The sequence below is a fragment of the Cupressus sempervirens genome, chromosome 10, assembly GCF_028749045.1.
Source record: "Cupressus sempervirens isolate cs-2001-9-10 chromosome 10, ASM2874904v1, whole genome shotgun sequence".
Classification (NCBI taxonomy): Eukaryota; Viridiplantae; Streptophyta; class Pinopsida; order Cupressales; family Cupressaceae; genus Cupressus; species Cupressus sempervirens.
This window is the reverse complement of record NC_143127.1, coordinates 132,249,996-132,276,885: the sequence shown is the minus strand read 5'-3', so window position 1 is coordinate 132,276,885 and position 26,890 is coordinate 132,249,996. Positions and strand designations below refer to the sequence as shown.

The 26,890-nt window shown below is 38.6% G+C and overlaps 2 protein-coding genes across 10 annotated transcripts in view; one reads left to right on the top strand and one right to left on the bottom strand.

The window, feature by feature from the left end:
• LOC149532965 (uncharacterized) overlaps positions 1 to 26,890 on the bottom strand; it is a 157,335-nt gene that overhangs the window by 80,613 nt on the left and 49,832 nt on the right. The gene's annotated exons all lie outside the window — the stretch shown is intronic.
• LOC149532966 (uncharacterized) overlaps positions 25,509 to 26,890 on the top strand; it is a 45,918-nt gene continuing 44,536 nt past the window's right edge. For 6 of the 7 annotated variants that reach the window (XR_016357078.1, XR_016357079.1, XM_089804807.1 and 3 more), the window contains exons 1-2: positions 25,509 to 25,662; positions 25,757 to 25,891. Coding sequence is in view for 4 of the 7 variants with exons in the window: in XM_089804807.1 (XP_089660933.1) it covers positions 25,880 to 25,891 (12 nt within the window). In the remaining 3 variants the exon portion in view is untranslated. Of the gene's footprint in view, positions 25,663 to 25,743; positions 25,892 to 26,890 lie in introns of all 7 variants that reach the window. The other variant, XM_089804805.1, reaches the window with a different exon arrangement.

Here is a 26,890-nt window from a genome sequence, read left to right as displayed (position 1 = left end):
TGCCACTGACTTTGCCATTGAGATGATTTGTCACTTACCCCTCGCCCCCCCCCCCCCCCCCCAAAATTAGCAAAACATCTTACCACGAATCCTCACAAAAATATCCAACCTAATGTTGGATGTTGTCAGAAATAATTGTAAACCTTTGGGAATAGTTATTAGTTAAGTGTGTAAGTCGCCCAGTACCGAAGGTAGTTGGAATGCGACGGTTGAGTCTCAACAATTCGGGTACTATATGTACATCCACCTGAGCGGCATTAGGAATCAATCAAAAGTACATTGTCTTATATTGTATTGACATGAACATTAATGGAACCAACCGTACAGGTTTATGAAACTTAATGTTACATTCTTCACTTTTCTATTATTCACTAAACATGTTTACCCGTGACGGTAAACATTTGACGTCATTGCCAATTTCGAATATAGGGAGAGCGACATGAACAACAACATACAAAGAGTAGAATAAATAGGAATACCTCCTGAGGAGAACGCAAGAACTAAGAAAAATGGAATAGCTAAGCTATACGAAGGCGAGCATGTACTGATCACAATTTTTCATATTTTATTCCGCGTGAGTATTGAAACATTCATACGGAGAGGTCATACGTGAAGGGGTTTCAGAGGACACTATTTGGGACTCACTGAACATGAGCCTCACTACAAATCATTGTTGCATCAATTTCCTCGATTGTTTGCACAAGCATTTCTGGAACAAACAAGGCAACGAGAGGAAATCAAGCAGGAACAGCGCAAACAACAAACCCTCCAAAACTTCCTGGAATGCAACCGTCAAAAATCTGAGGACTGTGATGAAAACCACCGGAGTTCTAACCCACGAGCCCTAGGCCATGGGAATGTGAGAGAAATGTCAGAAGAGTGTGAAAGGAGAATTAAACTCTGTAACAATCGCATAGACGACCCATGATGATGTATGGAGAATATATATAAATAGAATTGTTATTTCTATATGTGTTGTTTCAAATTCACGAATGAGAAGTATATATGCCAAATACACTAAATAAGGATAGAAATTTCTAAATAACAAAGTTTCTCTTCCCTAGAGGCAAAGACAAACAGTGAGAACAATTGGCACAATTTTGAAGAAAAATCGGCAAACCCTCCAAACTTTGCAAATGAGAATGATGCCCCAAAACAAACTACAAAAAGCAACGAGTGTTTAGCAAAAAAGTCAAAAAAAATGCATGATTTTTGAGGTGAAAAATCGATCAAAACAGATAACATAATGCGAGACATGGATCAATACAAAGCATCGTTTTATAGGAGAAAATAGTGAGACCCAACAAATAATTTTTTAGGAAAAAATTATTAACCCACAAAGGAATCCCACACAAATTTGCAAATTATAGAATCAAAAAATTTTAAGGGAAAAAATAATGAAAACCCATCAAAAAAATTGAAGGGAAAAAATTATGAAAACCAACCAAAAAATTTTTATGGGAAAAATTTATAAAAACCCATTAGAAAAACCTTCATGCGGCAAAACACGAGACTTTGCATGGTAAAACAGCACATGCAAGTAACAAAATGCACATGCAAGAACATGCAACTCACATGTAAATACATCCACTCGCATGCAACTTTTGAAAATCAGAGACTATTGCCCAAACCAAAAAATCATGAAATCAAAACCCTCAATTTTCAGCAAAAGTCTTCGAAGACAAACTACAAAATATAATAAAATGCCTCTAATGATTTTTACTTCAAAAAATCGAAAAACAAATTTCTAGGAAAATTTCTAGATCAAAAGAGGCTCAAATTTTTCTTTAGAACTTCATCAAATTTTATGAAATCTCATCAACCTTCTCTGATACCATGTTATGGTAAATTGATATTGTAGTTGTATTAAATAGAGGGGATGAAAACTCCTCATATAGATTTACAAAGATGATGTTTCTAAAAGAAACAATCATGAACTAAAGACAAAAATAGAAATTACCTAATAAACTAAAGACTGAGAAATATGATCATAATAACATTACAACATTCTAATCAGGATAAATAACTACTTTGAGTAAAGAATTTTAGGAGCAATAACTGGACACACAATTGCATGGTTTCTATAATGTTACCAAAAATATTCCTTCTTCATTGTTGTTATCATGGTGAGTGTTTGCAAAATTTTGGAGTATTGCATGGCTTCTACATTTTCTCAATTGTAATAGGATTTTATCTATGTTGAATAGAATCAGAAGTAAGATAAATGGATGATATTGTTGTTGGTAAACTATGGTAAACTATGTTCATACCTACCAATACTTGTTGATTACAAGTACCATTGAAGGTTGGTTTGTAATGTCCCCACTAATAGGGTGGGTTAGGCACAAGTAATACCTGCAAAATAAATGTTAAAATCACAATAATTATAAAACTAACTATATTATTCTGCCCTCTAAGTTAACCCCAATCTTAAGGACATCTCTAGATCGGGCTTCTTAGCTCATAGCTACCTCGCCATCATCCCGAGAGCACACCCCTTATGATTCTTCTTGAATGGGCATCCTCTATCCAAAGCCAACGACATGTGCATATGTTTGACAACATCAAAATATTCTAGCACATTGATTATCGGCCATGGCGAACAATGGAGATCTTAATATCTCCATGCTCCATGCTTCAATTTCGAATCTCGGTCATGGCGAACAATGTAGATATTAATCTCACATGCTCCATGCTTCGAGTTCACATTGATTCTCGGCCATGGCAGACAATGGAGATCTTAATATCTCACATGCTCCATGCTTTGAGTCTCATTAATATCCATGGTGTTTACCCCATGAGCTAACACAATATTATCCACAAGTATGGTTCATAAATAAATTCATAAACATAATTAAACAAATATAATTCATAAACATACCTTTCTTACCTTCTTCTTTTCCAAGAGTCGCACCCTTTTATAATACAAATCCTTTGAAAAGTCACAACACTTCATAGCTATAATCCTTTCGAAAAGTCACAACCCTTCATAACTAAAATCCTTTTAAAAAGTCCCAATAATTTATAATTAAAATATTTTTGAAGAGTCACAATTGTTCATAGTTATGATGTAATGTTCCAACCCCACAATGACTTGAACAATCTATCTCTCTCCCTGCGAATTCTGGTATGATGAGATGGTGTGGATGTACGGAGTAATGAAGATGACACCCGTACGAAAGATAGGGGTGAAGCTACTACAATGGTTGTACGGTGGAGGTTGTACGGCAAGAAGAGTAAATCGTACAATGACTAGCCATCCGTACAGTGGGGATGTTGTATCCATACAGTAGGGGAATATGAAGCCGTACGTGGACACAAGTGGAGTGGCCATACGGAGCAAGAGATGAAGTGGAGATGTCAAGCCGTATGGTGTAATGAGAGACTGTACGAGATGTAGGAGAAGGCCGTACGAACTGTAATGTGCTGACCATCCAAATTATTAATGGTTTCCGTACGGATTGAGCAAGGGAGATGGAAAGGTGCAGCGTGTTTGGAGGATATGAATGAGAAGGCCATATGGGATGTTATGGAGATGGTTGATGTGTTGCACGGAGATATAGTACGACAAGGGGAAACGCAAAGTAGTTCGGTAACGCAATATGTAATGCAATTACAATGTATTTAACACAAATAACTTGCAGGTAACACACTTGCGCAGAATAATATTCCACGTACAAAGATGTTTTGATTGTCCAGATCCGAGCCAAGTACACAGACGGAATAGGGTGAGGGTTAAATCCCACTGAAACCGCACGAGCCAAATAGGGAAGATCTTTCACTTCCAAAATGGCGAACAATTCCGAACTCTCACAAGAATCCGCAATACAGAGAAAAATAATCCAAAGCATACCTACAGGTATCCTACAAGCCATGCTTAAATACCCGTCAGGGAAACCTTTCCAAGGGTGTACAAAAATAGCCGGCAGCGACACAAACTTCGAAAACAAAAACAAAAATAAAAATGGGACTGAGATAAATTAAATCAATCAATCCGTTACAAAGATTAATTTAAATACATTTATTTTATGACGGGGACATTACAGTCCTCCCGTCCCAAAGTTTGCTTGTCCTCAAGCAAATGCAGTGCCGGATTCTAGAGAATGTGCTCGCCTTCCCACGTTGCATTGTCCAACGGTAGGTGTCGCCAGCGTACCAAGTACTCTTCACAGTGTGGTTCCGTAGGATCTTTTCACGTACTTGGGGATCTCGACAAGTTCCAAGATGAGCTTCCCTTCTTTATTGAGTGGCGGAAGGTCGGTAGCAACTGTGATGTTTTGCCCTATGGCTTTCTTCAAACAGGAAACATGGAAGACATTATGAATGCGGCTTCCCTCCGGGAGTTTCAGTTCATATGCTACCTCACCAATGCGACAGACAACTCGATAGGGGCCATAAAATCGTGGCTTCAATTTCTCCTTTCCTGTTCCCTTTAATGAAGATTGTCGGTATGGCTGGAGTCGAAGATAGACCAGATCCCCCACTTCAAAACTCCTATCTATCCTACGTCTGTTGGCGTACATCTTCTATTGATTTTGTGCCTGCTATAGGTTTTCTTTCAAGCTCCTCAATATGTCATATCCCTCCTAAAGCTAGTCCTTCGCCCTTGGAGTGCGACTGTCACCCAGAACTGTGTCGATGAAAGAGAGGGGTTCGTACCCTTACAGAGCTTTGAATGGTGCCATCTCGATGGACATTTGATAAGTGGTATTGTAGCAATATTCCCCCAAATGGATCCATTTTACCCACACTCGTCGTTGTGCCGAGACATAGTTTCAAAGGTACCCTTCGAACCACTTGTTCACAATCTTAGTTTGACCGTCCATCTGCAGGTGGTAACTCGTGCTTGGTGATAATTCTATTCCTACCATCCGAAATAATTTTGTCCAAAAGATACTAACGAATCGTCCATCCCGATCACTAACGATGTTTCGAGGTAACCCATGCAGACGAAAGACTTCTTTGAAAAACAAATCGGCAACTTGTGCAGCCTGAAGGTCCGAGGAAATGGAGAAGAAATGTGCACACTTCGTCAACCTATCAACCACCACGAAGATACAGTCTTTTCCGTTCACCTTGGGAAGACCTGTTATGAAGTCCATTGATATACTTTCCCACATATGTTCGGGAATTGGCAAAGGCTGTAGCAGCCTAGCAGGCAGAGTGTGTTCGGACTTGTTCTGTTGGCAGACCATACATTCTCTTACATGCTGCAACACGTCCCCTTTTAGTCCCTTCCATGAAAACCTCTCTCGAAGACTTCTGTAAGTTTTAAGGAAACCATGGTGTCCAGCCAGAGGTGAGTCGTGTACTTCCTTCAAGATCTTTTACTTCAGTTTGGATTTTGGCACCAAGTATATCCGGTCTTTATAGTAGATGTTATCATCCATCACTCTGTACCAATCATCGTGGGTGTGGCCATCCATTATTTCATACTCAAATGTATTCCTGGAATATTCCACTAACAGTTGTGCCTTCCAGTCAGCTGAAATCTAGTCTAGTAAGCAAATGGTGGGTTTTCTGGACAAGGCATCTGCAACAACATTGTTCTTCCCTTTCTCATATTCAATGTCGAAATCAAAAGACTAAACTTTGCTTGCCCATTTTTGTTGTCGTTCGTTCAAGTCCCACTACTCCAGGAAGTACCTCAAACTGTTGTGATCCGTACGGATGACGAACTTGGCACCTACCAAATACTGCCAAAACTTGGTTAGTGCATGTACGATGGCCAACATTTCTTTGTCGTAGATGGAATACAGGCGTTCTACTGGTGTAAGTTTCCTGCTCTCATAGGCGATGGTATGTCTATCCTGCATCAGAACCACTCCAATGCCTTCCCCAGACGCGTCACACTCCAAAATGAATGATTGGGTGAAATCAGGCAGTGCAAGTATAGGACACGTGCTCATGGCCTTTTTCAGCTTATCAAAGGTGAGTTGTGCCTCTTCACTCCACTGGAATGACCCTTTCTTCGTCAGATCCGTTAAAGGTGCACTGAGCTAAGAGAATCCTTGAACAAACCTCCTATAGTAACTGCACAGTCCGAAGAATCCTCACAAGTCCGTGAGTATTTTGGGGGAGGCCAGTCGAGGATAGCCTGAATCTTCTTCTGATGCACTTGAACCCAATATTTACTGACAACATGCCCCAAGTACAATATCTCTGTCATACCAAACTCACATTTGGACTGCTTGGGGAACAAGAATTGTTCCTCCATGATACTCAAAACTTCATTCAAATGCTTCAGATGCTCTTCCCATGTCCTGCTATAAATAAGAAGATCATCAAAGAATACCAATAGATACTTACACAATTGTTTGTTGAAGATGCGGTTCATGCATGATTGAAATGTGGCAGGTGCGTTGGTCAATCCAAACGGCATGACCATGAACTCATAATGTCCATAGTGGCAACGGAAAGCTATTTTCTCCACATCTTCTCTCATTTGGATTTGATGGTATCCGAAACGGAGATCTATTTTTGAAAAATAGACCGCTCCATGTAGTTCATCCAACAACTCATCTATCCTTGGGATGGGATACCCATTCTTTGTTATTTTGTTGTTCAACGCGCGGTAGTCCACACACATGCGCATCGTCCCGTCCAATTTGACCAACACTACATATGATGCGAATGGGCTGGAACTGGGACAAATCCATCTTTTTCCTAGTAATTCCTGAATCGTCCTTTCGATCTCATCTTCGAATTTCTTGGGGTGGTGGTATGGTGTGGTTATGGCCTGCTTTGCCCCTCATTCCAACTCGATAGTGTGTTCAAACCCTCAATGCGATGGTATGCTGGGAGGAATATCCATGAAAACCTTTTCATGTCTACTTAAAATATCTTGGAGCTCATCATCCTGTGGAGGTGTTCTTTGCCCTTTTATAGGTTTCGCCAAGATGAAACAATGCGCAGCCCACACAACGTCTTCGTGCCGAAAGATTGCCTCCATCCAATGCGCAAAAACTTCCTTCGGACCTTCATTTGCCATTCCTCCGAGGACGACCTTCTTTCCGTCAACCACAAAAGTGAAGTCCATTCGTTTGAACTCTAGGTGTATTCATCAAGGGTCTCCATCCACTGTATGCCAAGAATAACTTCCATGTCAGCCAGGTCCACTATGAAGAAGTCCTCAGTTACCATGTGATTTGTCATTGTGATGCTCAGTTGAGGAACAAGGTGCGTGCAGGGCTAGAAAGTCCCTCCGACTACCTTGACCTAAAAGCCTGCATGTGCTTCCGTAGGGAGACTTCTCTTCTTTACCAAGGATGAGTTTATGAAATTCAAAGTAGCTCCGCTATCCAACATCACCGTAACCCTTTGTCCTTGAAGGGTACCCCGTACACGAAAAACTGTGCATCTCGAACTACCAGCCAATACAATGGATCCTCTGCGTTCTACCAAGGCGGCAATTCTCTCCGTATAGTTTAAACTGGCCATGTTGGTGTCAATGTTAGGTTGGTTATCTTCGATTGGCATTTCTTCCTGTTCGTGTTCGTCCTCATCATTGGACATGACCCCGATGTAATGGATATTCCCCTTACCGAGGCATTGATGGCCAGGCTCCCAAGGCCCCTTGCAATTGAAACACAATTTCTTCCTTCGAAGTTCCTGTCGGGTGGCTTCATCCAACAACAGCCTCTTAGGCGGAGGTTTGTCCCTTGGAAACGTCGGCAATTTCAGATGTAACTTTGAGAGGATGAGGATGATGCCAACGACGATGCCATACTTCGTGCCTTACTAATTGCTTCCAACAATGTAGACAGATTGAATCCCTTCACCCAACCTTTCAATGGTTCTGCCAGTCCATCCATGAAGAGCACGACCCGCCTTCTTTCGGAAATGTCTATGACCAAAACAGAGAGTTTTTGAAACTCCGCAATGAACTGATCTATCAATCCAATTTGCCTTAGTTGTGCCAAATCTTTGAAATTGAGCTCAGGATCTTTCCCATCAAATCGTTCTATCAATCTCTCTATGAATTCCACATATGTCTTTATTTGATCATGCCCTAATGTGATGGTGTCGTGGTGCCACCATTCGTGCACAACTCTCTCCAAGTGCAACACGGCAAATTTGATTGCTTCTTCTTCTGGCATAGGATTCAGCTAGAAGTAGGTATCAGTTTTCATCACCCACGCTTGCGCTGATATAGAACCCAATCCGTCAAATCGAGACAGATTCACCTTACTCTACTTTCTTTTGAGATCATCGTTAAAGTATCCTCCTCTGTTTTCGCCTCCCAAATATCTCATTCTTAGATCTATGTAATCTTTGTAGGAAATGTCTTCTTCAAGGTTTGCATTCTTCCAGTCTTCTCTCATCTCTTCGAAAGTTGGTTGTCTCTCTCCGTGATGCGCCTCCGTCCGTGGTGGGAAAGTTGGCATGGAAGGTCGAGAGCGTGTTGGCTGAGGGTGTGATTTACCCGACACCAAGTCCGCGTTGTGACCATTTTGTTCTCCAGATATTTTGTTCTCTACCAACTTCTTGAGAGTTTCTTCCATGAGTCGCTGCGTATCAATGATCTGTGTCTGATTCCAAGCAAGTTCCCTCAAAAGTGCCACAAGTTTGGCACCGATCGATTCCTATTTGTCAGCCATTCGCTCAACGGAATGTGTCCTTCTCTTCCGGCTATAAACTCTCATTTACCGTCCACAGGCTAGCAGAATCGAAGCACTCTGATACGACTATAATGTTCCAACTCCACAACGACTTGAACAATCTCTCTCCCTACAAATTCTGGTACGGTGAGATGGTGTGGATGTACAACATAATGAAGATGATGCCCGTACAAAAGATAGGGGGAAGCTGGTACAATGGTTGTACAGTACGGCAAGAAGAGTAAGCTATACGGTGACTAGCCATCCATATGGTGGAGATGTTGTATCCGTACAGTAGGGGAATATGAAGTCGCACATGGACACAAGTGGAGTGGCCGTACGGAGCAAGAGATGAAGTGGAGATGTCAAGCCGTACGGTGTAATGAGAAACCATACAGGATGTAGAAGAAGGCCGTACGGACTGTAATTTGCTGACCGTCCAAATTATTAATGGTTTCCGTACGAATTGAGCATGGAAAGGTGCAGGGTGTTTGAAGGATATGAATGAGAAGGCCGTATGGGATATTATGGAGATGGTTGATGTGGTGCACGAAGATATAGTACAGCAAGGGGAAATGCAGAGTAGTTTGGTGACGCAATATGTAATGCAATTACAATGTATTTAACACAAATAACTTGCAGGTAACACACTTGCACCGAATAATATTCCACATACAAAGATGTTTTGATTGTCCAGATCCAAGCCAAGTACACAGACGGAATAGGGTGAGAGTTGAATCCCACCGAAATCGCACGAGCCAAATAGGGAAGATCTTTCACTTCTGAAATGGCGAACAATTCCGAACTCCCACAGGAATCCGCAGTACAAAGAAAAATAATCCAAAGCATACCTACAGACATCTTACAAGCCGTGCTTAAATACCCGTCGGGGAAACCTTTTCGAGGGTGTACAAAAATAGCCGACGGCGACACAAACTTCGAAAACAAAAATAAAAATAAAAATGGCACAGAGATAAATTAAATCAATCGGTCCATTACAAAGATTAATTTAAATACATTTATTTTATGACGGGGACATTACATATGACCCTTTCAAAAGTTCGCATCCTTTCAATATCATTGATACCTTTTCAGAAAGTCACCTTTTTTTTTTTCATATTACTTTCCTCTTCCATTTTCCTTTTGAACTCCTCTCCTTTTCTCTTCCTTTTTCCTAGTCTCTAAAATAAACTCTCCTCCCTTTTATATCTTAATTTTAAAGATTCATGTCTATTTGTTAAACATCTCTTGAATTTTCATTAGATTTAGTTAATTTATATTATTCCATGTTATATTATTTATTTACTTACTTATATGTGTTTATTTTATTTATTATTAAATTCTATTTAGAAAGTTAACATACTTTCTACAATATTGTCTCCTGTATTTAATTTTATTTCTTTCTTTACTCATTGAAATTTTATTATTTTTTAATTATTTAAAATATCATACTAAATATTATTTTATTAATAATATAGATTAAATAATTATTTCTTTGGTTTATAGTTTAGTGTTAGTTTTAATATAACTTTATTATTTATTTAATAACATTGTATTATTTAATTATTATTAAAATTCTATCTTAAAATGGGGATATGATAGTCCACCCTTCCTCAAATTGCTTGTCTTCAAGCAATTAGATAATTTCTTTTGTTAAGTTGAAATATATATTTCTTTTAGTCCAAATTATTAGGTTTCTATCATGAATATGTTTGAATCCTTTCTAATAGTCATTAACTTTCTACATTAGTCTTTTATATAAATTATTTTTCTAGATCCTCTTTGACCCTACAAGATGACAAGATCATGCTCTGATACCATTGTAATGTCCCTATTAATAGAATTAGTTAGGGACAAGTAATACTTGCAAAATAAATGTTAGAATCACAATAATAATAAAACTAACTATATTATTCTATCCTCTAAGATAACTCCAATCTTAAGGACATCTCCAGATCAGGCTTCTACTCATAGCTACCTCGTCGTCATCTTGAGAGCGCACCCCTTAAGATTCTTCTTGAACGAGCATCCTCTAGCCAAGGCCAACAACATATGCATATGTTTGACATTAGAATATTCTAGCACATCAATTATCAGTCATGGCGGACAATGGAGATCTTAATATCTCCATGCTTCATGCTTCAATATCGAATCTCGACCATGGCGGACAATGTGGATATTAATATCTCACATGCTCCATGCTTCGAGTTCACATTGATTCTCGGCCATGGCAGACAATGGAGATCTTAATATCTCAGATGCTTCATGCTTCGAGTCTCATACATATCCATCGTGTTAACCCCATGAGCTAACACAATATTATCCACAAGTATGGTTCATAAATAAATTCATAAACATAATTATACAAATATAATTCATAAACATACATTTCTTATCTTCTTCTTTTCCAAGAGTCGCACCCTTTCATAATACAAATCCTTTGAAAAGTCATAACACTTCATAGTTATAATCCTTTCAAAAAGTCACAACCCTTCATAACTAAAATCCTTTGAAAAAGTCTTAATACTTTATAATTAAAATATTTTTTGAAGAGTCACAACTGTTCATAATTATGACTCTTTCAAAGGTTCGCATCCTTCCAATATCAATGATACCTTTTCAGAAAGTCACTTCCTTATTTTCTTCATATTACTTTCCTCTTCCATTTTCCTTTTGAACTCCTCTCCTCTTTTCTTCCTTTTTTCTACTCTCTAAAATAAACTCTCCTCCCTTTTATATCTTAATTTTAAAGAGTCATGTCTATTTGTTAAACATCTCTTGAATTTTCATTAGATTTAGTTAATTTATATTATTCTATGTTATATTATTTACTTACTTACTTATATGTGTTTATTCTATTTATTAATAAATTCTACTTAGAAAGTTGACATACTCTCTACAATATTATCTCTTGTATTTAATTTTATTTCTTTCTTTACTCATTGAAGTTTTATTATTTTGTAATTATTTAAAATATCATACTAAATAATATTTTATTAATAATATAGATTAAATAATTATTATTTCCTTAGTTTATGGTTTAGTATTAGTTTTAATATAACTTTATTATTTATTTAATAACATTGTATTATCTAATTATTATTAAAATTCTATCTTAAAATGGAGATATGACATGGTCTGAACTAATTGCTAGCATTTAACTTCAATTGTGAATGTTCATTTGGATTGTGTCATCATTGGGTATTCGAATGAGTGTTTATTTACAATATGAAAATCATCCATGCATTCTAAATAGAAAGCACTCTTTTACGTAGTTGATTTGGCAAAGCAAGTGTTGGTTAAAGTCTCACCTCTCCATCAATAGTCTCTTAACATTATAAAGTTAGCCTAGCTTTCTAAACCCATTCCTTATGCAATTTGTTTCATTAGAAGTAGTTGAAGAGCCATCACTGCCAAATCATTTGCATTTGTAAAGTTGATGTCAATTGAATGAATAGCATAAGTCCTTTTGTGATAACCAGCACATCACATCATACAACTAAGATAAGTCCGCAGTTAGAAGGAACCTTGGGCTTTTCTTAGTTGATCACACAATCATATACATTATTTAGCTTCTAAGATTTTTTATTCAAGAGGTTATGATATTTGGTGTTTCATCATGGAATACTAAGTGTTTAATCCTACATGTTGAGTGGTCACAAAACTCACATCAACAAGTTTCTTACTAGATTGGTGTCCAATGAGAAGGGGATTGGTGTTTGTTGTGGGTTGGTACCTACAGAACCATAAGTTCTTTAAATAGCCATTATTTTGGTGTGGTTTTATTCCACAACTGTTTCCACGTAAAATTGTGTGTGCGTCTGGTATTCCCTTTGTTGGATCCTGATTATGTGGATGATTTTTCATTTATTTAAGATTGTTAAAACTATAAATTGAAAAAGTTGGTCTATAGAAAACATATAGATGATATTATGTAATAAAAATATTATACTATTATATAATAAAAATATTATACAAAAAATGAATAATTGACAATATGTCTATCAAAATATATATAAATCTAAATATCAAATATTAGCCTAATATAATATTAGTTATATAATAATATATTAAATGATAATAAAACTAATATCATCATAATGAATACACAAACAGGTTGAAAATATATGAAATATATACTAAGTATACATATATATTAATCTGAAATATTGAAATATATATCAAATATTTTTTATATAATATATTATCAAATTTTATTAAATACAAAAATATATAAACATATATTATATAGAAATTAAAACATATTATAAACATATAACATACCAAATGATTGATAAAAATCTGGCTGCATTTGGTATGGACAGCAACGATCTATCAAAGGGTCATTTTTCCCTTTGTCTTCACCCAAAGTATAAATAAGAGAAGATACCAAGATTTAGAGGGGAGAAGGGAAAAATACGAGTATTGAAACAACCAATCAAAAATTATTAAGTATCCAGTCAGCTCTGCAGTCCGGTCAATTATTAATATTACCCAAGACAGAAAATACATTTAACCAGGAATATACAAAGATAAACGTATCTTACAAATCAGATCATCAGCAGAAAACAATTATCATTTCCAACAAATAAGAATTAATAGGGAATAGAAGAATATATTCAGCATTTTTGAAATAGCAAATAGCATATATTAGAAATAACGTCAGCCATAATATGATTTAAAATTACAGTATGCAATTAAATATTTAAAGTAGCATTTGAATATTCCAGTATTGAAGAGATAAATACAATCAACATCCAATTTACAGTCGGTAATATTAATACAGTATAAAAACAGGGTACAAATTGTATTAATTTTATAAAATCAATCATAGATAGACCGATATGAAAGTAAAGATCAAGCATAGCAATGGAATTAGTTGAGATTGCAATTGATAATAAGATATACAATTAAATTGATTAACCTTGAAAATATGTGAGCTCTAATAATGGACATCTATGTCTTTGGGCACCAAATACTAAACTGTTTGAAAATGAAAGATGTATATATGGAAATAAAGAACATATATTGGAGGAGGAATAAATAAATAAGAGAGTAACAATGCATGGATAGAGATGAACTGGATTGGGGAGAGGATGGAAGGAATCATAATAGTACATTTAATACTAATCATATAGCTCAGAAATGTCTGATTAAGAACTATTATTTGTGACGATCAATAGGAGATTATATGAGTAGAGGGAGTGCAATTATATGGGAGAATTAGAGGATATAATATGTATCGGATACTCTGCATAAGGAGGATATATAAGAAATCAGATTAACCATATATATATATATATATGGGATAAAGTAACCATTATATTATTATCCATAGAGAAGACATTACAGTTTGAAGAGAGGTTTTTCAAAGAGAATATGAATATAAGAGGGAAACCAAAAAAAGTCATTCCAAGAGGCTCAGAAAGAGAAACAAAATATGGAGCTTGTACTGATACGTAAATGAAAATATAAAAAATAAGGAATAAATTGAATATGGAGAAAGTGTGACCAAGCACTAACCAAAAAGTAATGAGTAGATTGAATATGTTCCTAGAAGGGTGTTGATGTCAGTTTTATACCACTACATATAGCAATTGAATACTTGATATAGAATACCAAACACTCAACCCTCTCTTGAAAAGTAAATACTCATGAAAAACATGAGAAAACTTTAAGGTTCCTTACACCTATGGATACTAACTCAATTATATTAATGTGATTTGCTGGTTAATCATATAGGCGGGCTTACATTGTTCTTTCAAAGATGTCGAACTTTTGTCGTGATGGTGATGAAATCTAGCTTTGCAACATAAACTAACTTGACTTTCTCAATTTACTTTCCCAATTTATCTCACTTCCAACTTTGCTCTTCAAAAGTCCAACTACTAAACTACTTGTTGCTTTACTTCTACTCCTATGAAAGGAAAGATTAGCAAATGGACAGGGATCAAATCTGATAAAAGCTTGCCAACGATGCTACCTATTGTCAGTAAAATCTATATTGTAGCCAACGAAGAGAATTGTATCCGAACGAGCGCATGACAGTTGAATCGCCCCTTCAAGAAAGTATATGTACACCGTCCAGAAGGGACTTTGAAAACATCATGGTAATCGTTGTAATCATTGTATGCGAATTGTAAGCATTGAGTGCATATTGCATATATGAATAAAGTATCTGTTAGGTGTTATATCTTATTATACATGTGTTAAGTATTCTTTTACCCTGTACGGTAAACATTTGGCACTGTTGCATAACTAAAAATATGACAGAATAGCACCGTACAGCATTGACAGGAAGGGTTGTAGTACAGCAAGAGAAGATTGGAAGAGGTGGAAAGAACCACCGTACGACCAGTAGAGGCAAAACGTGCAGATATAGGGATATGAAAACTCAACAAATGTTGCAATAAACCATACAGCAAGTAGGAAGACAGAGACCATAGAGACACAAATGTACTGTCTGTGAAGGAGAAAGCACTGTACGGCCTTCTGTATGACAGAGGATAAACTGGACCGTACGGACTACATGAGAGATATTAGTGACCGTACGGCATTGGAGAGCATGTTATAATAAAAGACCATACGATATTGTAGACAGCGTGGAGAAGAGAGGAACTTCGTACGGTGTACGGCTAAACAAATTAAGACACTAAGAACACCGTACAGCTCGTACAGAACTTTTACAGAGATAGTGCAGATACCATACAGCCGGCACATAAGTATACCATACGAACTAGAAAGGACTATCGTACAGACTCGAAGGAAGGACTGTAGTATAGATTGAAAGGACTGCCATACGACTCACAAAGAAAAGGGAACATTTGAAACACCGTATAGACACAAAAGAAGGGCGATAGGAGGTTCTCTAAAATTTTAAAAAGATGACAAATCAAAACAATTGAGAATGGAAAATATATGGTACCGGAGGGACATACATAAACAAGTAATGAAGAAAACATAAGCGGTTGGGAGAAAGAGTATGGAATTGGAAGAAAATCACAAAAATGGTGTGTTTTATAGAGTTTAGTGTGGGTTTGAGGGTGCTAATTTGATCTTGGCAGTTTGGAGCTCTACATCTTGACCTCGCTGGGGGCGTTCCCCCAAACCCCCAGTCAGTTCAGTTATCAGTCGTGGGAAGTGTGACCAGTTGATGAGACCTGAAGCTGTTGCAGGTATGGAGTGTCTGTGTGCTAGAGGTGGAGAGAACAACGGAGCAAGCCTTTTGAGAGGGCTGCTACGCTTTGAGGCACTTGGAGTAGGTGTTGGATGTGAAGCTATCATGGTGGATGCATAGAGAGCTCGAGAGGAGTTGATCATCCAGTTGAAGGCAGTAGAGCGACACTTGGCTCAATATACCCAAGCGTTGGAAGCAGAGAAGGCAGCACGGGTGGCTATCAAGGTCAACTTGGCTAAGGTGACAGTATTGTGTTAGCAAAGGCTACGGATGCAACGTGTTTTGGAGACCAATTTGGTGCAGGCACGGGAAGAATGTGAAAGTGGTGTGACAGAAACGGATCTATAGTTAATCAGTTAATGTATTTCGTTTTGTTAATTGTCGTCTTGAGATGACTTTACTTTTTGGGAGGGATGATGGTGTCAGTAAAATCTATCTTGTAGCCGACGGGTAGAATTGTATCCAAACAGGCGCGTGACGGTTGAGTCGCCCCTTCGAAAAAGTATATGTACACCGTCCGGAAGGGACTTTGAAAACATCATGGTTATTATTATTCGCATATGCCAACAGTACATTATGCTTTTCTCCTATGATATGATAATGATAAGATAAATACAATGCTTCCCGAAGGGGTTATAAATACTTTCCGACGAACCTTCCCGAAGGTATCCGTCGGCCAAGTACATTATACCCGTTACAAACTGTTTTACCCGTCGGCTACATAACAATACTTCCCCGAAGGGACCCGTCGGCCGATACACAATTTCCTTGCCGAAGGGACCCGTCGGCCGATACGCAATTTCTACCGACGACATCATTCCCCCCAAAAAAGAAAAGTCGTCTCCTGACGACTAAAAAAAAAAACTCAAACAACTAATACAACAATATTGATCTACCATATTACTTTCACATTCATCCCGTTGCATCTATAGCCTTTGCTAACACAATACTGACTCTTCAAGCTGACCTTGATAGCCACCTGTGCTGCTTTCTCTGCTTCCAACTCCTCGGTACACTGAGCCAAGTGTCGCTGCACTGCCGCCAACTGGATGATCAGCTCCTCCCGAGCTCTCTACGCATCCACCAAGACAGCCTCACAGCCAACACCTGCTCCCACTGCCTCTGGTACACAGAAAGTCCATGCCTGCAGCAACTTCAATTCTTCTCAACTGGTCAAACTCCCACGACTGATATCCGCAACGACTGGGGGTCCAGGGGGCAATGCCCCCGGCGGGGTCGAGGGACAGCGCCCTCGCGGGGTCCTGGGGCAGCACTGCACGGAACACACCATTTCTGTCATTTTCTGCCGATTCTACACTCTTTCTGGCAATCGCTAATTCTTCCCCTTCCTACGGTATCATCTGATATTCATTCTGAGCATTCTTGATTTGTCGACTTTTTTTTTTTCTTTTTTTTTTAATTTTTTTTATAGTTATTACAAAACCTCCTTCCACAATTTCTCTAACCCTTGACAAAGATGCAAAATATCAGCTACTCCATGCATTAATCTTTCAAACATATAATTTAAATTTTACACCCCGTACGCCAAATTGTGGTTGAAATCCGTATGGCTAGATATATACTGGAAATCCGTACAGCTTAAAGTCCGTACAAGCATGAAAAAACCGTGCACAAATCTGGAAAGCTTAACCGCACACCAAGCTTGAATTCCATACGCTGAACTGAGAAGAAGAATCCATACGGTGCAATGCGGGATTGACAAGAAGCTAATACCAAATCCGTATTCCATAGTGAACAAGCTTTGTCGCCAAAATATGGTAAAGTGATTGCCAAATTCCGTATGCTAACTTGCAATCCGTACATTGTAGTCTTTATTGCAATTTCTGTATGCCACTTTGCAAATGAACTTGAAAGCCGTATGGTGCAAAAAAAATCCGAACTTTACCAGTGGAAAACCGTACTTTGCTAAGAATTTCGTACCTCGCCAATGGAAAACCGTACGGCAACATAAAATCCGTACCTTGCTATGGAAAACCGTACGGGAACAAGAAATGCGTACCTTGCTGATGGAAAACCGTACGGTAACATGAAATCCGTACCTTGCTGATGGAAAACCGTACGGTAACATGAAATCCGTACCTTGCTGATGGAAAACTGTACGGTGCTCTTCAAAATCCGTACTTTAGTTCTGAAAAACTGTACGGTGCTCTTCAAAATCCGTACTTTAGTTTCAAAATCCGTACTTCACTTCTGGAAAACCGTACGGCACTTCAAAATCCGTATGGTGCTCTCCAAAAACCATACGGTGCTTTACTTCACTTCTCTCTCTCTCTCTCTCTCTCTCTCTCTCTCTCTCTCTCTTTTTTTTTTTATAGAAAATCTCACTCCTGGAACAATTATGTACAATATTTACATATATACAGTACTTACAGTCTTCTCTCAGTTATTCGTCCACGGGGGTGCGTTACTTCTTTCATTGCAAACATTCAACTTCGACCTCTTCACTACATCGAATACTTCCTTTCGGTCTAGCATCCACTGTTTTATTGCTCCATTATTGCTTACTTCCCGCATCTGGTATGGCCCAACCCATTTAATTTTGAACTTGCCTGGTTTGATCTCATTCCGATCGTCGTACTTCAACACCCACTGTTCGAGTTGAAACCTGCTACGCCTGTTCTGTGTCATCTCCATACCGCCCAGTTTGTTCCCGAAGCTCCGTAGCATGGACTCCATCAGTTGCCCCTTCTGGCCACCAATAAAACGTCCACTCCGTACTACTGCAACTTTTATTAGACCCTTCCTCTTTGTTGCCTGTGCAGACGGTATCATGTGTCTTCCTGGCTGCCGGTACCTTTCTGCTATATTTGTGGTTCGACGTAATACTTTCTTCCTGCGCAATCGTACAGTAGAATCTTTCCTTCTTTTGGGTTCGTACTGTATGTTCTGTCCTTCAGCTTCAGTCATGCTCGCATTTCCTTTTTCGGCTTCTCTATGTTGCTTCGAACATTCATTTCCTCCTTCGGCTTCTCCGTGTTCCTTCAGACATTCATTTCCTCCGTCGGTTTCTCTGTGTTTCTTCGGACAGTCATTTCCTCCTTCTGCTTCTCTGTGTTCCTTCGGACATTCATATCCTTCTTCTTTCTTACCTTTGTCGATCCTTAGCATATTACAACTCGGAAAGAGCTCATAATCCTCTATCTGCCAATGGTAAAGACCATTTACTGAATCCAAATCGTCATCTCCTTCCAATCGTAGGACTCCCTCCTGATCGGGTGCCATACTCTGCCTCCTCTCATCATCTTCTCCTTCGGAATCCGACGATAGAGCTTCTTCTCCAACCATCTGAGTGTGTAGATCAATGACATACTTCCGGCCTTTGCTTTCAAGTGATAAAGTATTTTTCTTCCAATCGTGTTTTACCTTGGCTTGTATCAACCACCCCCGGCCCAGAATTGCATCATATCCTCTCCGCTTCAGTGGGATCACGACAAAGTCCAACAGGAACGGTTGTGTTCCAATCGTCACTGGTTGTGCTGTCAGGACTCCCAATGGCTTGATTCCATGTTGATCGGCCGTTAGCAGCTGGAATGTAGGCGGCCATAATGTCGGCTGTCCCAACTTTTTCCAAGTGTCTTCAGGCAACACATTGACACCGGACCCTCCGTCCACAATTGTTTCCGTCAATACAGTCCCGAGAATTCCCATTTCGACGACTGCTGGATGGCGTCCGGATGAGAGGGCTAACAACATTGGATCTTCTGCACTTGCGCCACTTTCCTTCTCCTTTTTGTGCACTATACTTGCTCCACTTTCTTGATTCCTTCCATGTTCTCCTGGTAGTTGAGCAGCGGGAACAATGTTTGTGAGTGCTGATCGGAGCTGAGGCATAGTGAGCAACAGATCACTTATCCTGACAGGTATCTCGGCTTGCAAAATTTGCCGGACAATGTTCTGTTCTGCGCAGTTCCGTACAGAAGTACTCGGCGTGTCCTTCAAGTGTGTCGTTTCTGCCTATGTTTCTTTCTGGATCTCTACCCGTGCTTCTTCCAGTCTCTTCTTTTCTTCCGCCGAGTCGGGGTAGACTTTTGCTTACTTCCGTGTGATGGCCAAAACCTCTTCTTCGTTCGTCCCGACGGTGATCAAGTTTACTCCCCACTTTGGACACCTAGCATCTTCATGATCACCAGGTCCACACCATCTGCATAACAACTTTGGTGTGTTCGCTGTTGTACACTCTCGGCGAAGTGACCCCACAGATTGCATGCGCGGCATTGAACTATCGGCCGACCATTCGCATCATACTGAATTCGACTCCTTCCGCCATTATTGTTGGTGCTGGTATTGTTGTTATTTTGACCGTGCCGGTTGTTTCTGTATCCACCCGATGTGGCACCTTCCGTACTGGTGTTCCCGTTCCCTCCGGACAGAGAGGCCTCCTGTGTCAGGAACACTTGCTGCGATGTTCTTGTTTTCAAATTGAAAGGGCATTCCTTTACTGGGTGTCCCATAATCTGGCAGATCTCGCAAAATTGCTCTTTTGGGCAGGATCCCTTCGTATGGCCTTCTTTCTTACAGTCCGTGCACCATAGGTCATTGCCCTTAGGTTTCTTGTTCATGTTCTTGAATTCCTTCATCATCCGAATCATGTCTTTCTGAAGGGCACTAACCTTCTTGTTGCTTCCTTCGTCATCGCTGCTATCATTTCCTGAGGATGCATCGTCATTTGAATCGGACGAGCTGGTCTTCTTCTTCTTCTTTGTCTTCTGGTCACTTTCGAGGTTCATTGCCCGGTTGTACGCTTCATTGTATGTGGATGGCGGCACGATCTTCATCTTCTTCCGCAGCTTCGGGTGAAGGCCTTCAATGAACCATCTTTTTTGTAACCCATCAGCGGGCTTATTCTCCATCTTACTGATTAAGTCCTTCAACCTCCTGGCAAAGACCCGTACAATTTCATTCTTCATTTGCTTGGTATTGAATATCTCTACGACAATTTCATTGTCATCACGCAAAAGTTGAAATTCCGCGATGAACTCCTTCTTAATGTTATCCCAACTATTTAATTTATGTGGATCAGCATCAGTAAACCAATCAATGGCAACACCCCGTAGGGTTGCAGGAAATTGTCGGATCCATTCGTTTGTATCTGTTATGCCATTCGCCCTCCAGATCATTTCACATGTTTTACAATGTCGAATGGGATCAGCTGCTTCATCACCATCAAATTTGGGCAATTTTTCCTTCGGACCTGCCATTATTACTGTCTGTCGAGGGTTTTGTTGTGTACCTGCGCTGTTTTGCAATCCCGCGCTGTTTTGAGCACCCGCTCTATTCTGAACACCCGCGTTGTTCTGTACACCCGTGCTTTTTTCGGACACCCGCGCTGTTTTGCACACCCGCGCTGTTTTCTACTTCCGCGCTATTTTCAACACCCGCGCTGTTTTCTGCTTCCGCGCTGTTTTCAACACCCGCGCAGTTTTCTGCTTCCAAGCTGTTTGGTGAAGAAGAGGGTTTGTCAACCGTAGCTGTCCGTTCCGGAAGTATATCTCGGACGAAGAGGTCACTCCACGCTCGTGCTCCTTCTGCACTCCGAGCCGTGCGAATCGATCTGCTTCCGTCAGGATTCTCTTCCCGTGGCGTATGTAGGTTCAGAAACTCCTCCCTCGCTTCTTCCACCAAATCAAGCCGTTGTCGAGTCTCCTTCAACAATCCTTCCGCACTCTTGCGTCCGTCGGAAATCTTCTACAACCTCTTTCGACGCTCTATCTGCTGAACCAAAATTAAATTTTCCTGCGCAACGCGTATGTCATCTTTTTCCTTTAGCTTACTCTTGTCTTTGTTCAACTGATTCGGCATTTAATTCATCTCCGCCTGCCTGCGTGCCAGATCCATCGGGCAACGGGGCCAAATGTTTACCGTATGGATTAATTAAGCAACGCACACAGGAAATCGATACGAACACCGAACAGCAAATAGCAGAACTTCTATTATTATTTGCATATGCCAACAGTACATTATGCTTTTCTCCTATGATATGATAATGATAAGATAAATACAATGCTTCCCGAAGGGGTTATAAATACTTTCCGACGAACCTTCCCGAAGGTATCCGTCGGCCAAGTACATTATACCCGTTGCAAACTGTTTTACCCGTCGGCTACATAACAATACTTCCCCGAAGGGACCCGTCGGCCGATACACAATTTCCTTGCCGAAGGGACCCGTCGGCCGATACGCAATTTCTACCGACGACAACTCTTTCTTAACAACTTTCTTGAAATAAAATCTACTTTAACAACTTCAGTGGAATTTAATTATTGGAAGTAGAAACCATGCAATAACACCAAGTTTCCTTAATCACCATGCAAGGCACAACAATGATAAGAGAAGCAAATTTGGTATTACATAAGCAACAATTTTCTTTAACCCTTTACAAATGAGGACAAATGGCCTTATATAGGGGCCAAAAATACAATCAACAGTAGAGATTAAGAGGCAAAATCAACGATCCAGATCAAATCCCAGAAATCCTAGCTAGGGTTGCCACCACATCGGCCAATAAGAAGATGCCACCTCATCAATGGACCAATGAAAAAAAGGAAAAGTGGCAACTAATGAGAAGGCACCAAAATGGTAGCCAATCAAAATCAGACACTATTCCTACCCAGAAGAAAGGAGAATTTGCCACTCGGGCTTACATCAAATGATCCCCTAGTATAATTCTACCCTTATCTTTTATCTTCTTAGCCAAGGCAATGAACTTGTCTAGCCTGTCGTTGACTTCCTTCATGAGAGGGCAAGGCGTGTGCTTCATCTTGAGCTCAACTAAATTCATCATGTTGCTCGCTGCTTGCAGTGTCTTCTCATGATCCTTCTCATATTCTTTCGCATATCTGATAAAGGCATTGAGGGAGGCCAGAGTGCCCAAATGCTTCTTCCTGATGGCAACCTTCCCCAATGTAAAGTTTCTACAAATTCTGTAATAAGTCAAACTTAGTGTATAACTTCTTCTTGTACTTGCAAAGTATAATCTTCAATATTCAGACTTGAGTGAATTAATGAGAATAATTTTGAAGATGTTTTATTATCTGCGAAATTGTCTTTAGGGCGATGTTGATCAAGGAGCAGACTTCTATTAATTGTGTCCTTAACCCAATAGGTGTCGATACCTATTAAGAGGATAAGACAAATTAAATAAAGACTTCAGAAAGGATTAATGCAAGAACAGATTAGTACGATCTGTAATCAAATCAATATGATTAAAGTTATAGAATTAACACTCCCTCTTAACTTGATAAACATACTGAGAGATATCATATCTAGCAACATCAATTAAGATGAACAAGCAAGAATTGTTACTCTATATCTATCTGAATCTTATTAACATGTGGTATCATTGAACACATGATACAATGTCATATTACTAAACCTATAATATGACAAATCACTAATACTAGTGATAATAGTATTGCAAAGAATACAATATACAGGATAAATCTGGAGAATAATTAAATTCTTCATTTATCCAAGTTGTGACTCATAGGTACTGGTATTCCTATATCACAACATGATCCTGAGTTAAGATATACCAGAACACAGGATAAACTCCGGACACTAATAAAATTCTTCCTTTATCCAAATTGTGACTTATAGGCTTAACAATGTCTATATCACAATGTGATCTTGAACTCATCTAGTCTTATAGTAGATCTCTACTGTTTAGCACATTATCTAAGAGATCGTCATCTCTCATAATGTCTTTCATACAAGTGTTCATTTTCTTAGAGATTGTTAACTCTAAAATAATGAATACAAATGGTGGAGCCCATAACAATCAATAGCCTGAAAATAAAATTATTTTATTAATAATTCAAAGAATACAAAAATTTCATAATTCAACCATACCAAGTCTTTTTTTGAAGTGATCTATCTTCGCTCAAGAGAGAGAGGTTTGGTAAGAACGTCTGTTGTCTGATTCGCAGTACAAATGTATTGTAATTTTATAGTATTCCCGTCTACCATATATCTTACATAATGGTAAGGAATTTCAATATGCTTGGACCTGTCATGCAAAACTGGATTCACAGAAAGCTCGATGGAACTCTGATTATCACAATGAATAATCATAGGATTCATGGCTTGACCAAATAATCTCACGAGTAACTTTCTAAGCCAAATTGCTTCCCGAGAGGCCATTGTTGTTGTAATGTGCTCGGCTTCTGTGGAACTTTGTGCTACTAAAGACTCCTTTCTGCACATTCATGATATCATTGTTGATCCTAAACTGAAACAGCATCCTGAAGTACTTTTTCTATCCTTAACACTTCCAACCCAATCTGAGTTTATGAATCCATGTAAATCTAAGTCAACTTTCTCATATTTGAGCCCAAGGTTAACAGTGCCTTGTAAGTATTGTTAAGACTAAAATTTGCATCCTGCTAAACTAAACAAGTTTAACAATCTTACCTAACATGGGATTCATTTTTGTTGTGGAAAATGCGTAACTAAAAATGAAACCTCCGAATTCTAGGCTGATTCCTATTGGATAATCACTGATAACTCTAGAAAACTAACATGAACTTGTGGGGAAAAGAGATAGAAGTTACTGAAATTAACCTAAGATCTTAAACTTTAAACAAGAGAATCAAGTGATACACTGAAATATGATATGAAAGGTCAAATACTAGCAACTAAGAAGGTTTACTAAACTATCTGAGTGAATATAAAACACTTCCTTTCTGTATAGGCTTGCATAAATATTTTGTAATAAAGTCTGAAAAATGAACCAGAATAAGGAGGAAAACAAATGCCTCTCTTATGAACTTCACTTCCTAAAACATGAACTACAACCTGCAAACAGACATACTTTTCTACAACTCGGTTTTTGGGTGAGACAAAACAACATGGAAAGATGATAATTCACTGGTTATTTTTATCAAATCACTTGAAAAAACACACAAAATTACAGAAAGAAAAGAAGGCTCAAAATAAATCCAAATAACATAAACTCAGCTATTGTCACTTGTATTTGATCCTTTAAAATGAGTTACAAATTTCTGCACAAAAATGCTAAGGACAAAACAAATGTCACATAAGCCTCCTTTGCATAATCAGAACTGCCTCCAAAATCAGAGTTCAGAATACTAAATACAAACCCCTTAGGGGCAAATCCATGAAAAGTGTCTCTGAAATGGGAGTCATAACCACTGAAAATGATGATTCGCTGCCCCATGAACTCCACTAAGTCATAATGAAACCAATGACTCATGTTTAATTGCCCTAAAAACACTCAAAAAGATCATAAAGACAATCAAACTGCCAAGACAAAGTCAAAATTCGACCCACAGTCCTGAAATAACTCAAAAAACCCCTAGATATACTCTCCATGACTATAAATGATAATACTAAGTCTTTGATACAACCTCCCCCATCACTCCTAAGACTTAGTATTTTAAACATGTCATATTGACTCACTATTCCTAAAGAAATTCAAATTTCCCCTTTTCCCTCTTATTTGCATTTAATAAATAACAAAAATATTAAAACGACTAATAAATGTCATTTAATATTTTGTCTACAGTATTGACTAATGCAAATAAAAATAAAACACTAACAATAACATCTAACACCTATCGTCTCTTTAAACCACCCCCCCCATGGCACATGTATTATAAAATAAAAGCTTTTTTAAAAGCTTGTCTTCATCCACAGATTTCAAAAGCTATATAAAAAAGAAATGGATTACTTTTCAATAACCCTAAATCCTTTCATTTTGTTTTCACGTGAGCATTTTGGAGAGAAGATATGGAGAGAAAACATAGGGTTCCAACTCCATTTGAGACCGCCATTATTCTATGACTCATTGCTATGCTGTGATTCTGCTTTCCTATTGCCGCCATTCTGTGACTGGAGTTTTAAGAGGTTAGTAGTAATGTATCTGGGTTTATTACTTCTTCCAATCACCATTTGAAGCCGTGATTGTTGATTAAATGAATTTTGAAGCCGCCATATGTAGGTAATGTTGTTGTTTGGCCGGAGTTTCATAAGACAAGCAGCCGCCATAGTTGGTATATACTGGAATGATTTCCTCTTGCTGGAGCCGCCATACTTGGTTGTTTTATTGTGTGACTGAAGTTTTATGAGGCTAGAGGTAATACGTCTGGTTTCACATCATTATGCAGCTGCTATATTTGATATATTTTATCCTTTTTAGCTTTGACATACGATTTTGAAGGCAATATAGGGCATCAATGTAGTTTTCTTTATTTTCTCTCCTTGTTGGGCTCATCTATTCACTTTGATCTGTCATGATTTTAGAGCCGCCATTGTATGCTAATGCTGATAATGATTTTATGATCCGCTCTTTATGATGTTCTGGGCATATTCGCTTTGCTTGAGCCGCCATTTATGAAGGTTTTGCTCTATTTTTTACTTGTTGGGCATATTTATTTGAGCCGCCATGACTATTTGATCTGCTGTTGTATTTGAAAAGTTATGATGTTGCAGATTTATTTGGAAATGCATGATTACAAGCCGCCATTCTTCTCTTTTATTTAGGCATTCTCACAGCTGGAAGTTTAGAAATGCATCTCTGCATTACCATTTGAAACCATGGCCGTCATTTTTAATATTATTGTTCGAGCAATAAAAACTTTACCATGCTAGGCTATGGAGCACTTTTTCTATCATTTCCATGAGAACAAGTCACAATTTGCTGTTTTTCTGCCATAATAAAGATTTTTTCCTGGGTAAATACAGCTGCGATGATTAATGAAGTATATTTTCTGCACTTTCTATATGGTGAACTGGAAATCTCAAGCTGCCATATGTGAATCTGTGTCTGCATACCTTGCTGAAAGTTATAAAGATAGATCCTGGGTTTTCTCTTTGAAGGTTGCCAGTACTTGGGTTCCTGTGTATTTCCTGAGGCCGCTATTACCTTTAGAAAGTGAAAACTTTGTACATTTCTTTGCATTTTTTATTCAACAAGTATGCTGTTGTTACTTGAAGAATGGTTCACCATAGGATTATAACCTTTATTATCTATTTATGGTGATTTACTACCTTGTTCTCTGCAAGCCATAAATATATGCTTATTGGGTTGCCACTATATTTGCTGAAATTGGATCTTTATCTTATGGTCTTATGT